Consider the following 16,619-nt stretch of genomic DNA (forward strand, 5'->3'; position numbering starts at 1 on the left):
CTTCTCATTGCATCTTGTTTTTGATTGTTTAAAATATTGCTTTCTTTTGTGTAATAATGGTAATTTGAATGACTAAATTTAAATTTAAATTATTGAATTGGTATTTGAGTTGAATGATTGAATATAGGTTTTATTGTATGACCCGATCCGAACCGGATTGCCGACCCAAAACATAGGGAGTGGGAGAAAATTTTTTTTGACATTCGTAAATTTCGGTCCATCCATGCTAGATATTTAAGATTCACCACTGGACACCGATGATTAGTTTTACATTTCGGATCAATATGTCAACAAACTTTTAATTGACAAGACATGTATTAAGTTACTCTCTGCATCACATCGTTGTTTTTTCTCCATCTCGGACACTAATTCCCACATCAAACCATAGTGTGAAACGACATTTTATCATACCCTAATATAAAGAAAATTAACTTTATTGCAACTTGTACATTATGCAACACACGTAGTACATTATCATATATATGACATTTAAGACATTAAAAGGTCCCACTCCATGTGTCTTATTGGACATAACCAAAAATACAGTCCTTCGATTTTAATATAAGTGAGTACTTTGTCACTACAAGAAATAGTTAAGGAGCCAAAATTCAAAGAATCTCAATTATTCAACTTTTTATCAAGATTTCTAAGATCTCTTTTCAATTTCTCATTTCAAAATTAGGGTTGAGGAAAATCAATAAATTAAATTACCACTTTTTTTTTGGAGGAAAAAAAGGATAAAATTACCAAATAAGAAAATAATTGAATTCATAACAACGATGTTATAATCTCCTGTACCTTATGCGTTCATGACAATGATGTGGTAATCTCTTGTACTTTATGCAGTGTTATTCCGCCACAACCGTGGGGCTTCAACGGGGCGCTAGAGCCCCTCCGCTCGCGCCCCCCAGGCGCTAGCACCACACCACCAGGGCGCTAGCGGGGGCGCTAACGGAAAAAAAGAGAGGCGTGAGCTGGTTAGCGGCTGAAGAGAGAGAGAAACTTGCATTGGGTTTAGAAAAAGAGCCGTTGGGCTCTTAAATATTAAAAAAAAAATATTTTCTTAAACTATAAATATATACCTTTATAAAATATACTTCATTTCACAATTATACACATTTCCTCCTAAAATTCTCTCAAAACTAACACAAAAAAAATGTCGTGGTACTCGTCTGATTCCAACTCCTCCGAAGAGGATGATTTGCTTCTTCATGTAGGGGGAATTTTGACGGCAACCGTGGTGGATCTCTTGCAAAATCAAGCCCATCAACCTCGAGTCCCGAGAGTTAGAGCACCATCTCGTGATCGTGATCGATCGGGTGCTAACGATACTTTGATTAGGCATTATTTTAGCCCTCAACCGGTATACGAGGAGTCGGATTTTCGAACTCGTTTCCGAATGAGCAGACAATTGTTCATGCGTATAGCAAGTGATTTAGAGGCACGGTATCCCTTTTTTCAACAAAGGGAGGATGCTAGGGGTCTCCCCGGTTTTACCTCTCTTCAAAAATGCACGGCTGCTATCCGTCAATTAGCGTACGGCATCTCGTCGGACGCTTTGGATGAGTATTTACAGATGTCGAAAAGGGTTGCACGTGAATCCCTTCATTTTTTCTGCCAAGGTAAAAAACATTAATTTTAGTTTTTATTAAATATTTATTACATTTTTTAATATATATTATATGTTTATAGATTATTTTATATACGTAGGAGTCATATCGATTTACTCTCAGAGATATCTGCGTAAACCTACAATGTATGACATCCAACGCATATATGAGGTGCACGCAGAAAAACATGGTTTTCCTGGGATGCTAGGTAGCATCGATTGTACGCATGTTGGATGGGCTATGTGTCCAACGGCCTGGCGAGGTCAGTTCCACCGTGGTGATCATGAAGGGCCGACCCTTATACTTGAGGCGGCGGTGTCACAGGATCTTTGGTTTTGGCATGCTTTTTTTGGTGTTGCTGGGTCAAATAACGACCTTAATGTTATCGATCAGTCACATTTGATCAACGACCTTATCGACGGGGTTGAACCACCTCAATCTTTTGTTGCAAATGGAGAACTCTTCAAGTACGGGTACTATCTGGTCGATGGTATTTACAACGAATGGGCTTTGTTAGTTCAAGCTTTTACAGATCCAATCGCCGATAAACGGAAGTATTTTAAGAAGAAGCAAGAGTCTGCTAAAAAAGATATTGAAAGAGCTTTTGGAGTTTTGAAAAAACAATATTATGTGCTGGCGAACCCGATACGTTATTGGACTCGGGAGAGGATAATGGACGTCGTCTACACGTGTCTGATCCTACACAACATGACGTTAGAAGACGAGGGCAAAGCTATCTGCCAAAATTACCAAGGTGACATTCCGCCACAACCGTCCACAATCAGTGATCAACAAAGACTTCATAACATAGCAAATATCAAGAGCCGTGAGATACACGGGAATCTTCGACATGAGTTGGTTGAACATTTGTGGGCGAGACGACCCGATGATCTTGTATTAGATTAGTGTTATTATTAAGTATTATTGTTTGTTTAATTTTTAGTATGTTTTTTTTTGTAATTTAAATTTTAGATATTAATGTGTTTTTTTTTATTAATGTGTGTTTTTTTAATAATTTATAAGTTTTTTTAATAATACGTTGTTTGAATATATTTATAAAAAAATAAAAAAAAATTTTCGCTGGAGCCCCTGCTGGAGCTTCTCCACACCAGGGGCCATGGCTCCAACGGGGGCTCCAACAACCCCCTTATCCAGTTTCTCTCTCTGCCACACGTCATAATATTATTGGTTGGAGCCTCCACTAAAGCTCCCATTAAAGCCCCCCACACCCCTTAGTCTTATTGGACATAACCAAAAATACAGTCCTTCGATTTTAATATAAGTGAGTACTTTGTCACTACAAGAAATAGTTAAGGAGCCAAAATTCAAAGAATCTCAATTATTCAACTTTTTATCAAGATTTCTAAGATCTCTTTTCAATTTTTCATTTCAAAATTAGGGTTGAGGAAAATCAATAAATTAAATTACCACTTTTTTTTAGGAAAAAAAGGATAAAATTACCAAATAAGAAAATAATTGAATTCATAACAACGATGTTATAATCTCCTGTACCTTATGCGTTCATGACAATGATGTGGTAATCTCTTGTACTTTATGCAGTGTTATTTATACATTTAATCACCATCAATTTCTTGTATGCAAAGGGAAAATGATCTCGATAGAGATGTTTAATATTCAAATCAAACTCGAAAAACTCAAAATTTGATTCCATTCCAAATTTTGGGTCTTATTTTGAACTCGTCTTTCAAATTTTCATTTGGAATTAGTCTTTGATTCGAATTTAGATTTCAAATGGAATGTGACATTCGTCAATTTCGGGTCTTGTTTGTATTCGTTTTTTTATTTGTTTATTATGTAAACTGACCCGATTTGTAAACCGAAGCTTATGTTATAATCAAAATGATGGATTTATGTTACAATATTTTTTCATACTTGTTGGGTCTTGAAAACATCCTATTTTTATTTGTATTTTTATTTATTTATTTATTATTTATTTATTTGTTGTTTTGTGTTTTTGTCTTGATCCATTTTGCATGAAAACTCTTGTGTCTCACACCCATATTTGACCACCAACATTACCCTATATATACACCACCTTTCCTCTTCATTTTCCCTTGCTACAACTCCAAAAAAAAAAAAACAAAAAAAAAAAAACTCTCTCAAACATCAAAGATTCAAGGTTATCTTCTTAAGTGTTCTTGAAGGATTTTGATCTTTCATCTTAATTAGTTTATGTAGCCTTATTAATACTTGTTTATGGTTGTGCAACATATATATATAATATACACCCCTTGTTTACCTTTGGTAGTTACTTCTCCGATTCCGGTCGGTGAGGTTTCGGAACCCATAAGGCAAGGCTTCATGGAAGACTTCGTGTCCTTGATATATATACATCTATATAACTTGTTCATACATATTAATCTTGCTTATTTTAGTTTGTTGGTCATGTTTACAAGTTCCATGGTTATGGTTTTTTAAAAGTCTATGCTTCGGTTTAACCGTAAATAGCTCTAAACCGTAAACCGAACTTTGTTACTAGTTTTGTTTGTTTAAACATACTTAGTGTTAGATCTAAGTTTCTAAAATCATTTTTACAAATTCTATGGTTATGGGTTTGTAGAATCTTACATCGGTCTTAACCCGAAATACGATCCGAACCGAAAACCGAACTTTTGTTTAAAGACTTTATTGTTAACTTTTGTTTTTTTTTATTTGTACATTATTATACAAGTTCTTTAGTGTTTGGACATGTGGAAACCATCTATGAACTTGTTGTGAGATGGAAACCTAATCAAACCGATTCTTGCTCGCTTATGACACACAAGTGTGTTTTTTTTTAGCCATCAAGACTTGTATATTTCTTTAAAAATAGTTACAAATTGATTTTTAAATATTTTCTTAAGTACTTGGAAATGTTGGATCCAACTTGATCTCATAACAAAGTTTGGACCTACAAAACCGAACACTCGCTTAACGTGCGTTGTTAGTTCTAAAACAATGGAACTACATACTTGGTTAAGTCTTATTAAATTTTATTGAGTTATCTCATAACATTCAATATTTTGGAAAGTTGACTTTGGGTTTGACCAATTATCAAGACCCGAACCGACAACCCGAACACTCGATAAAAAAACCCGTTTTAGTATCTTTATTCCAAAGGGATTTGCATTCTTGCATTTTATCCACCTTATTACTTAACATAGGTTGAGTAAATATTAAGGTTAGATACTTTAACCCGGTTTCGAGCAAACTTACATTTTTAAAGGGTTATTATTATAAATTCTTAAATAGTCACATTTTAAACCTTGAACTTTAATTATTTACATTTCTCAACATTTATTTTGTTTAAAGACCTTCAAGACAACCTTTCTAAATTCAAGACTTCTTTTCTTTTTAGGCATTGTGCGTTAAACTCGTCGTTCCGACAAATCTCCAAATTATCATCTTTCAAGTTTACCACTTGAAGGTGAGTACTTCATACCCCATTTTCCATCTTTTATTTTGGGGGGTGACATTTCATACTTATTCAACAAAATGCTTTATATTTGAATCTTAAACCACAAACGTAGTTGTATACTTTACCTAAATAATTGCTCGATTTGGTGTTCTATGCTTATATGCCTATGTGTTTATCGCTTTTGGTTGGTGGAACTATAAAATCCTAGACTATTTGGCATCCCCTTATAGCAAGGTGTCCTTAACGTAATGCAATTAACGATAACTATAAAATCCTAGACTATTTGGCATCCCCTTATAGCTAGGTGTCGCTAATGTGTTTAGCGATATCTATTTATCCAAATTACCACTTTTATTTATCGTTTCGTATGCAAGTTTTGTGGCTATCTTTATTATATACTAATATGATCAAACTTATGAATTGCTCACCGACCTTTGTGTTGACAAACTTTATTTTATGAAATGTTGCAGGTTTGCATCTTGGTTGATTTATGATTGTGAAGAAAACGACATCAAAGACCTTAGGATATTAGTAAAAATGAACAATATCAAGTTGCCATATTTTGTGATATCTTGTTTATGGTTATTTTATGGATAATTGTTATGTGACATTTTCGATGTTGTGAAATGAAATGAGTTTATTAAATACTGTCACTTTAATTAGTGTCATGTGCTTATAGACAATCGTTACACCTCGGCATGTTCCGCCGCCTTTGGTCGGGGTGTGACATGGAACTAGCCCGAGATATAGTATATCGTTATGGTGGCCAGGGGTCATTAACTTACCTTGACTGAGTAAGCCGGGTAGTATGGGGAAACCAACCCCTCCCAACAAAGTAAGTTCTTTTGAGTAGTTAGAGCTGAGTATATGTACTCAGGCTGAGTGTATTAAGTGCAGTTGGGATAGTTTTGGTTGACTTGAGGTGATATTATCTTATTGGTTAATTGCTAAGAGAGTACGTTGTTAGCCCCCCTCCCCCCCACCCCCTTTGTTTTCTCTAAATTGAGCAGTGTTGAGTATATTTTGGGTTGTTTTGAGGTAACATTACATTATTATTGGTTGAGTTTGGTTGGTTCACTTAGTAGTTTGGATGCGTATGTAAAATAACCCCCCACCCTAGACCCGTCACCCGACCCATGCCCTTTACTAGACGTGAGCCTTTTGTAAATTAGTGAATTACAACTCTCTTTGGGCCTGAACCGTTGACCACCACCAAGCCCTTGGTTAGTTGATTATGGTAGAGAAGTTTTACTTGTTTGTTTTATAATTTATTTTTTTTCTTTGATGTAACCCATCCTAAATATTTATTTAACTATTTAAGCAAATCAAATTAAAGCTGATAAACAATTATGAATAAATTTACATGTTTTCGGTTTAGTTTTTATTCGTCATGTAAAAACTTTTTTTCTTGTTTGCAAAAAAATTTTAACATTTTCAGAAGGTTATTTTGTTAGTGTTGCGACTCGAAGAGTACGTTCATCACAAATTCCATCATATGTTTGCAACCACTTGTTTTAATCAGCGATAGATTTGTTCCGTCGCACCATGTCGTTGTTAATGCTCAATTTTGTAGTTGTGATCCTGTGTAGGATCCTTAAAAGTATAAAATCTTCTTGCATATATCATATGATTGCGATCTTATCGATAATCATGTTAAATAAACTGAAAAGGCAAATGAATCAAAGTGTTATATAGACGTTATTCGCTTTAATAACTTACTTACCTTCAACCCTCCTAGAATCTAAATCTCTAAAACATAAATTAGTAACATATGTTATTATGTTAAATGTTAATTATAATAATAAAGGTAATCACACAATGGTTTCTTTTGAAAAAATCACACATATACTCCAACTATTTGCTCAACCATATAGCGTATTTCTAAAGAAACCATAAAAGACCCCACACTCATGCATAGCGTGGAACTACATTTAATCTGTCTTCTATGTCATTAAGAACAACGTTATATTGACCTGTACTTTACGCAATAAAGATAGTACTTTATCACTTATTTGACCATTTTAGACATCATAGGCCCACCCCATGTGTAGTCTTATAGCACAAAGCCAAAAAAAACAGTCCTAGGCATAAAAATTTAAATAGACAAGTACTTTGTAACTACCAGAAATAGTCTTAAGGAAAAATTCAAATAATAATAATAATAATAATAATAAAAGATCTATTAGTCAAGAAAAAAACATAAATTCAAAAATAAATTACCATCATGTCGACAAAAAAATTTCCCAATTTAAAAAAATAGCTATTTCATAACAACAAACTATATAATAAGTAATCTATTATTGTATAATAATAAATAAGTAAATAAGAGCAACATAATTTGTCCCACTTCTGTAAACCATCGTTTACCTTCGTCAATTCTATTAATCACTTAAATAATAAGTTTGTTTCTCGTTACTCTTTTTTAATTTGTAAATCATTACTTATATCATTTTATTTTCTCGGTTCTTTTTTTTTCCACCTGATAAATAAGCTTGTTTTACGTTTCTTCTTCTTCTTTTTTTATTTCTAAATCTTTGTTACTATGTAATATTTAACTTAATATTTTGTTTTATTCAACTCGTGTAATATACAGATGGAATATTAAGACTAAAATATTACATATTGAACCCTCTGAATATCACAAATGCTGGTTTAACATACACAAGGTTCTAGCGTATTAAACTGTACTTATGCAATTAATTTTATATATTATTATCAATTTTAATTTTTATTATTTTTATACACTAAGGCAGCCCTTTGGAACTAGCCCAAGATATATTATGGTCCTTATACTTGATGGGCCCGACCCAGCCTGGCCCGATATGAAACATGTCTTGTAAATTTACAATTCTTTCCACAACACACACATAAGCTTATTCAAAAGACTATTAACAAACCATTTTTCCCTAGTCAAACTCTTTTCCCTTTGTGCCTTAACCGTTGACCGCCACCGAGCCGTGACCTGGACCCGACAACTGGCACCTGGAACCCGACATCTTCAACGGTTCCAACCGTTTTCGACAAGCGGCGTTTACTAACCTCCTCCACTAAAGATTTATGAAGCAGTTGACTTCTCATGTCAACCATTGACTGGTTTCTTGTTAGCCTCGGGCCTGCCATTGTGCTAGCTTTAGATGTTGAAGCTTTATGAAAGTCAACTGTGACGTTTGACTGGTTTTCTTGATTCCTGGAAGCTTTCTCTTCATGACCAAACCTTGTAGAGTTGTGGGGTCCGTTTTTCGGGCTCAAAAGGTTGTGATTTTCGTGGTGGTTCTCAGCTGAAATGTAACTTAAATTTGAGTAGGTTCCTGAAACTACAGATCCTTGAGAACTTGTGTCATCAAAAACTTGATCTGCAAGAACTTTAGATTATAAAGATGGCTCTAAAATCCTCATAAAGAGTTTGTTTTGTTGCTAACTTGCAGTTCAAGATTTGATATTTACCGGTGGTAGGGTGTAAGCGACCCGAGTTTGGCTCGCTTATTAATAATTTATTAGTTAATTTATATACACTAATAACTAATTCTTGTATGTTCTTATAATTGTAACTTTTATATATAACATAAAATATATATTTTTTAGTTATTTTTATAATAATATGATAAATAATAACTATTATTGTGTAAATGTATATATTTAATGCACTAAATAAAATTATGTGATAATCAGCCCATTTAAGCTCACAAGCTTACTCAAGCTCGTTAAGTGAGCATTCGCTTGTTTATTAAAGGAGTTTATTTTTAGACTCAAGCTTTAGGGGTGTAAACAAGCCGAGCCAAGCATGACTAGATTCGTGCTCGGCCGATTATTAATTATTAGTTAATTTTTAATCATTTATAATTAATTGTTATATATAATTATATTATACTTTTTATATATAACTAGCCCTGCTTGCGGTGCGCACATATGATGTATATATGTGTGAACCCTCGGGTGGGCAAAAGTGAAATTGCACTATTTTGACGTTATTTTACTAATCTCGTGAAAATAACGTTAAAAGTGACGGACGGTTAATCAGGCATCATGTAGTGGCGTTGATAGCTGAAAGATAAGGGTACATGCACCGATCAGCCGGTGTCCCGATGATTGAGTGCTATGTGCCTTATGTCTAAGGCTTGATGCAAAACTACTATCGAGCCGGGGCTCTCACCGGAAGCAGCCTCTCTATCCCTATGGGGTAGAGGTAAGGCTGCCTACATCTTACCCTCCTCAGACCCTACCATAGCTTTGCTATTGGTGGGATATACTGAGTACGATGATGATGATGATGACTTTTTATATATAACATAATATATATATATATATATATATATATATATATATATATATATATATATATTGTTTGTTTATTTTTATCAGATCTTTTTTTTAACAAATACATAAAAACCTCAAAACTTGTATGATTGTTTATTGGATTACATCGAAACAGAAGGCAAGCGGGCAACAAGCTGCGCCGCTACTCCTTTTTGAATCGCAAAACCCAATCTTTTAAAAACTATATTTGCTGATCTTGGAGTCATAACATTATTATGCATAACCCGCTGAACACGGGTAAGTAGCTCCACAGCTTCAGGCGCGAGGAAACCAAAAGTGTCAAAAGCAAAAGGAATAAATACATGTTGGTTGTCAAGACACGCCTTTTCATGTTTTGCCACCTTACCTGAAGCAGCTTTTAATGCGGCTTGACCGACCGCGAAACCACTACTCCCTAAGCCCACCAAAGGAGAAACCCCTGTTAAATCCACACACACGTGTTTCCCTCCTATCCATCCAAACACCAAAATGTCAGCCGGTCGAAGAGATGATCTTCCCTCCGACGGGTCAGTCAGGAAATTCACAGGTGCTTCTTTCTTAACAGAATTTCCAGCTCGCCTGAATATATCAAAGAGCACATCCCTAACCAGATCGTGTCGGTACTTGAACCCCGGGAGCTCTTTACAGTGCACCGCGTGCTCCCCATATGAGTCTAAACACGCTTTACGACAAACAGGACATATCTCATCAACCGGAAATAGAGGAATCATAAGGCGATACTTAAGGATACTACGATACTCCACTTGAGACATATGCTGGCCTAACCCATCTATAGGGATAGCAAGAAGAAAATCTTGAGCATGTGGTGCTTGTAGACACTCAAAAATGGCTTTTTGTCTGCTTGTCATGTTAAAGTGTGACTCCATGTCGTGAACAATTTTACTAAAAAGAGTGCTCGCCAATGCATGCTGGGCTTTAGAGGGGGCGGTCTCTTTGTTAGAGAAACTACTAAAATCGAAGCTTGGAATCATATCACGAAGACAAGCCAGAGCACAAGAATAATCAGAATCCATCCCACATATACCACTGTCTCGCAAAATGTGATCCTGAAGCACCCACGATTGGGCTCTCGAGGCCACAAACGCATAAGAGGAAGCCTCTACTGCCGAATACAACCCCAAACCCCCATTCTTAATGGGTAAGGAAGCAAGTCGCCATTGGAGGTCTCCAAAGAAAGGACCTCCACAAACTACAATGTCCTCGATCGCCTCACGCAATCCCTTGTCAAAAAACACCGCTGCCTCCATCATGTGTACAGGTTGGCATGTTCTCAAACCGAAGAAAAGTTTAGCAATACCCATACATGATCGAAGCAAAAGTAACTCACTCTGCGGGTCACCAAGTTTTGGGAGAAGACGCATCAAATCAACAGCATTAGTAGCTCTCTTCTTTGCCAAACCCTTAATAAACCCGGTGTCTTTACTAACAGCTCCCCCAAGAAGCTTCACCCCTAATAATGGTCTCCCGATGTCAGCAGGGAATAAACCATCACGAGACTTCGTACCATCACAAGAAGGCCAAAATAGCTCAGTTTTCTTAATATTCAGTTCAAGACCCAAAGTTGGACCCGTCACCTTAATGATATCCAGCACTTTAGCCACCTCCATTGAATCTCCAATGACTGTCCCATCATCAAGATACCAGGCATGAAGAAGAAGCTTGCAATTGTCTCGAATCTGATGCACAAGGGGGTGTAAAACCAAGGAAAAAAGGAGTGGTCTCAATGGGTCTCCTTGTTGAACCCCTGTGGTGGACCAAATATTATCATCCCCAAGATATAGTCTTGATGGCTGCCCATATAAAAATTCCACCCACAAGGAAATAGAAGGGCATCTGATCCTTACCTCATGAAGTAAAGCTGATCTATCCACCATATTAAATGCATTAGAAAAATCAACTGTAAGCATTGCAAGAGACCCATCAGTGTGGCGCTCACTCAATACCCTGTCGGCGCTATGTAATATGGCCTCCGCACCACCCGACACACCAACCCCAAACTGGAAATCATTAAGGTATTTGGTCATTTCTTTGCCAACCCCTTTCATAGCCACCTTAGAAACCAAACGCCTCCATATAGTACCCACTGCAATAGGTCGGATCCCGTTGTCGGGTTTTAAAAGCGGTGTAAGAGGAGCAGACGCGACAAACTCTGCCAAAGTAGACGGACATCTCCCTCCTAACCATAAATTAACCATGCAGTGATAGCACATATGAGGTCAGTGGCAATAGCCGACCCTTCTCCACAAAGAGCATCCAAAATATGTTGCGCTAACCGTCTCTCCCACACGAAGTTCCTTTGGGAAACGATTTAATGCAACCAAGGACACTATCAACCTCTGCCACAAGAGGAGGCTCGGAATAAGTCATGTTCGGCATAGCCGGCGGCTTCTTGTACGGGTGTTTAGCTTCTAAAGCCTTTGTGGTATCAGAATTGTAAGGTGCAACACCAGATGAGCATAACACCTTTACTGCAGCAGTAAAGTGACCATCCGCAACTTTTCGAAGACACTGTTTAACGTTATTGTTGACAAGATCCCCCTCCTTTTGAATATCCATGTCACCTTGGCCTAAGGACCTCAAACTAGAACCATTTAACAGATTTTTAATTAACATGGTAATACCGTCAACTTTCCCCCATGTGGCTAAAGAACTCATTATACATATAAATAATCATTATACAAATATATATTTAACATATTAAAATTTTATATAAATACTAGGTTCATTTAGGCTCGCGAGCAAGTTCGAGCTCAATAAATGAAGCCCGGGCTCGTCTAGTGAACAAGCATATTTTTAGGCTTAGGCTCGGCTTCGGGCTCAAGCTTGTTTAAGCTTGGGTAGATTCGAGCTTTTAGCAAGCCGATCTCGAGTCGCTCACAGCGGCTTGGCTCGTTTACACCCTATCGAGCTCATTTAAGCTCGGCTTGATCCAAAATTTTAACGAGCCGATCTTAAGTAGTTCATGAGCGCCTTGGCTCTTTTACACTATTCAAAGGTGCAAAAATGAGCAAATTGGGTAACCCGTCAAAATAACTAATTTTGTTACGGGTTGGGTTGACCCAAAACATCTTTTTTTCCGCAACATTTGAATAATAATGTGAAGTTATTATAATTATATATGTTTGACCTGTTAAGATAAAACATAACCCGAGTCAACTCATTAATAAGTATACGGGCCAAAATACCTTGTGACCAATCCGGTCCGTATGTCATTCCATCTATCTGTCGCGAGCCTGAAAACGATAACTGAGATGACGAGGAAGACGAAAACGAGTGGAACGAATGGCTGTGATCATCTTCATCTTGATTAATATTATTCCAGTCAGGTATGAGGCCGGAAATTTCACCTTCAATCATATCAGAGATATCACACGGGTCCCAGTCTGTGATCTCGAGCTCCTTAACCATTTCATATGCAACTTCATATGGGGTGTCATTTAATATATCAAACGGGAAGTAAACGTTTCTCACAGAACCTGCATACACATGATAACCAATATTAATAACACAAACCTTAAAAGATGCATCTCAGAGACATTTAGTAATTAGAGCTAGTCACACTAAAGGTAGTTACACTAATGGGCTTTTTCACTCAAACGTAACACGAGTGGTCCTTGGCACTAGCTGTTCTATTAAGTTTCTGTAGAAAGACTATAATAGCCCTTTTGTTAGAAAAATAGAAACTAGACAGAGAAAATAAAGGGGCATTTTAGTCATTTCAACAGAAACTTAACGAAAGAAAAACTAATGACACTTGGTTCCAATGACCATTCGTGTTACGTTTGAGTGAACGTTGGGACCATAAGTGTAACTTCCCAGACATAGGGACTAACCTGCATTTCAAGGACCATTTGTATAAACCAACTATAAATTTATAACTTTTTTTTTTTTTGAGATAAGCATTTTTATGCATATCTGGCATCTGATGTGTCAACTGACATGGCAAAACCGACAGCTCCAAAACAACTAATCCAAATGAAAATTACCTTCACTATCTACAATTTGAACCCGAAGAATAATGGTATCATCATCCGGATTCAACTTTCCTGCAATGGACATATTGGTTCGTGGCGGATACCCGTTCAAATGCAGCCTCTCAATTTCAATATCATCATTCATAAACGGTTTCTGATGAATATATTCGGCTGCAGGGGCCCGTTCAACGTCATCCATGGCTAAAAACGGGTCAAGCATTAGGTCCTTAGCCGATAACCTATTTGAAGCGTTGACCAAACATTTTCCAATGAAGCATTGGGCTTCAAGATCTTTGACTTTGTAGAATGCCCTTGGAAGCTTGCCCTGAAACATTTTATTAATAAAAGCTATATTATTATTGAACAAATCTTTGTGATACTATATGGCTCAATAATAACATAACATAACATAACATATGAGCGTACCGATGTTACTTTCTTGTAGATTTGTGCAGGATTAGTGCATTCACTATATGGATATTCATGAGTTAGCATTTCTAATATACACATGCCAAACGAGTACACGTCAACCAACTCGTTGTAGTTTTCTTCGTAGAGTTCTGGGGCCATGAACTCAGGTGTGCCTGAAACAAATTGGTCAAAAATAGTGTTATCTAAACCTTTCACTTTCACTCATTTGACCAAATAAGGATAAATAAGTCAACTTTGACTCTGTTTGACCAATTTTTGATTATCTAGTATTTATCAACTCAACCCATTTGGCTCGCTAACAAATCATAGAAATGGGTTCAAACATACCGATAACAGTATGTGCCCTACATGAGCCACGTAGGATAGCAGCAAGCCCAAGATCACCAATCTTTACTTGGCCCAAATGGCCATTAACAAAAATATTGTCACACTTAAGGTCTCGATGGATCACTGGCGGGTCATGACCGTGCAGATAAACCAGGCCCGATAAGATCTGGCGAGCCCAAATCTTTATAGCCCGTATATCCACTTTATCATATTTCTTTCTGTATCTGCATAAAACAAATGCACATCAAATTAGCATTAGAATCAAAGTTGACCAAGATTTGGTGATAAATGTAATATTATTATTACTCTTTGAGTGTTCCTGAAGTGAACATTTCGGTTATGAAATTAAAGGTTCTTCGGTCCACATCAATCCACGATGTGTAGAACTTGATGATTGATTCATGGTTAAGGGTGCCTAGAAGGTGAACCTCGGAGTATAGACGTTGCAAATCTTCGGGAGACCTAAGCAAGTCGTGAAGTTTGACTTGGCCCCATGCGACTTCCATACCGAGAACTTCATCGATTGCTTTGTACACGGTCTTCATAGCCCCTTTTCCAAGTACTTCCTTGAACTGAATATTTTTTATATGTCAATAAGATTAAAAAAGAAAAGATTAAACCAACATGAAACTGATGAAACAAGAATTCAATACGAGTAATTGTTTGAGTTGGGACAAAAGTTCAAGATCAAACATAACTTGAGTCGACCTGTTCACAAGTAACGGGTCGAATAAATGAGATTGATAAAAAAAATCCCACAAGAACTAGAAAAACAATATAGAATTTGGATCTGTTTAAGATTCATGTAGGTCCAAATAGAAGAAGCTCCAAATGGACTTAATTGAAGGCAATTAGGCAAAAGGTACAAGCTTTTTTAAGAATTAAATGAACTCCTTAAATCCAAATTGCCTTAAAAAAACTATAAAATTATCCAAGATTCATAAATTTAAAAAAACTTTTTAATCTAATTGTATTATTTAAGGTCAGACATTCCTTATGTATCCCATATCTCTCCTGTTCATCGCCGGTTCAACTATTATCAAGATTAATTATTATTGTTTTTATTTTTATATAATAAGTGAACCATTTAAAGAATTATTTTCAAGAAAGCTGCATCAAATATCCCTTAATAATATTTCAAGGCGCAAAAAACTGGATATTTCAAGAACATCACATTCCACCAAGTGGTAAATCTTAATTACAAACCTTCATAGGACTAAAACTTAGGGGCTGCTTAGTAGTCTTTTGATGGTCATTAAGAGTTTACCTCTTAATAGTTCATAGCGTTTTAATAGTTGAGAGGTAAACTTAAGTTTAAATGGTTAATAGGTAACATCTTAGGGGTTGTCTGGTAGCCTCATAGCCACTTAATAGTTAAGAGGTAACTTTAAGTCCGAATGATTAAAAGGCTAACTCTTAATGGTTACCTTTAAATATTCATAATAATGCTACCCCTTAACGATTAAGAAGTAGTATCTTAATGACCACTGAAAAGCTATCAAACAGCCCTTAATATTGGATTGATCAATTCTATCATACCAAGAATCCAAGATTAAACTTTACCACCATAATCATAAAACCTTTTAGCAAAAACCAAAAATAAAAACATTTTGCATCAAGAATCGAAAGCCCAACTCAAAACTAAGCATCTGCATGAAATGATGAAACATAAGACATCTTACCCGCCCGTATCGACCCGTTGGATCGGTCTCAGCATACCGATTACTACGACCATCTTGATCACCAAACCCAGACCTTGATTTGGGTTTAAGCATGCTTTCCTTAACCCCAAAAGTTGCTTAGAAAACTATATAAAATAAAGTTGAGAAGATACGTGTGTATATTATTAATTCAAGAATAATATTATGTAAAACAGAGGACAAGACATAGAGATAGCATAACAGGAACACCCACTATATAATATATCTTAATCTAAATATAAAGATTTTAAAGGGTATGTATTATTTACCATCACAGAACACGACACCAAACATGCACCAAATATGACAATATTAGAGGATTCAAAGAATCAGAACTACCCATCTCTGTTATCTTTGACAAGTCATGATTGTTATGATTAATGTAAGTATTTAGGGTGGTAAAAAACATTTGAGTTTGAGATGACATGGAGAATAATGTTTGGTGGGTCAAAAGTTTGGACAATGGAGATGAAGATGAGACACAACTAAGGACAAGTGATGACAATGATAAGGATCTTGGAACTTAAAGGATATGTGGTTGTCGTTTCTTGGAGCTAGTGCTGGTTGACTAGTGAGTAACTAGTATTTTATATTTAGAAGTTACATGAAAATCATTTGGAATTTTGGAGTTTATGCAATTATCATGTGAAGAATATAAAGAAGATGGTTTGAATATTTGTAGCACTTTGTGGTGTTGGTTTAGTGGTAAATGTTTTGGGATAGAGGATTAGAGTTTAAATTCTGGCGTGAGACAAAATATTATATTGGTAAGGTTTAGGAGTAGGAAGTTGATGAACGTATAAGTTGTCGTTCAAAATAAGTTGTATCATGTGATTCATGTTAA

At 36.0% G+C, this 16,619-nt stretch overlaps 1 protein-coding gene across 2 annotated transcripts; it reads right to left on the minus strand.

Annotated features, from left to right (window-relative positions):
• Positions 1 to 7,929: 7,929 nt before the first annotated feature.
• LOC143632655 (putative serine/threonine-protein kinase WNK4) lies at positions 7,930 to 16,155 on the minus strand. 2 transcript variants are annotated; one of them, XM_077101120.1, is made up of 8 exons: positions 16,045 to 16,155; positions 15,758 to 15,882; positions 14,382 to 14,647; positions 14,076 to 14,299; positions 13,743 to 13,900; positions 13,329 to 13,641; positions 12,528 to 12,818; positions 7,930 to 8,381 (listed from the first exon to the last, which is right to left on the minus strand). In XM_077101120.1, the coding sequence occupies exons 2-8, from the start codon at positions 15,848 to 15,850 to the stop codon at positions 7,939 to 7,941; spliced, it is 1,788 nt and encodes a 595-aa protein (XP_076957235.1). In that variant the 5' UTR covers positions 15,851 to 15,882; positions 16,045 to 16,155; the 3' UTR covers positions 7,930 to 7,938. The 2 variants fall into 2 exon arrangements, with proteins under 2 accessions (XP_076957235.1, XP_076957236.1); XM_077101121.1 differs by lacking the exon at positions 16,045 to 16,155 and having other exon boundaries at positions 15,758 to 15,918.
• Between the last annotated feature and the right edge of the window lie 464 nt (positions 16,156 to 16,619).

This window comes from Bidens hawaiensis, unplaced genomic scaffold (genome assembly GCF_021521415.1).
Source record: "Bidens hawaiensis isolate Kalapana, Puna unplaced genomic scaffold, B.hawaiensis_p1.1 tig00006520_1, whole genome shotgun sequence".
Lineage (NCBI taxonomy): Eukaryota > Viridiplantae > Streptophyta > Magnoliopsida > Asterales > Asteraceae > Bidens > Bidens hawaiensis.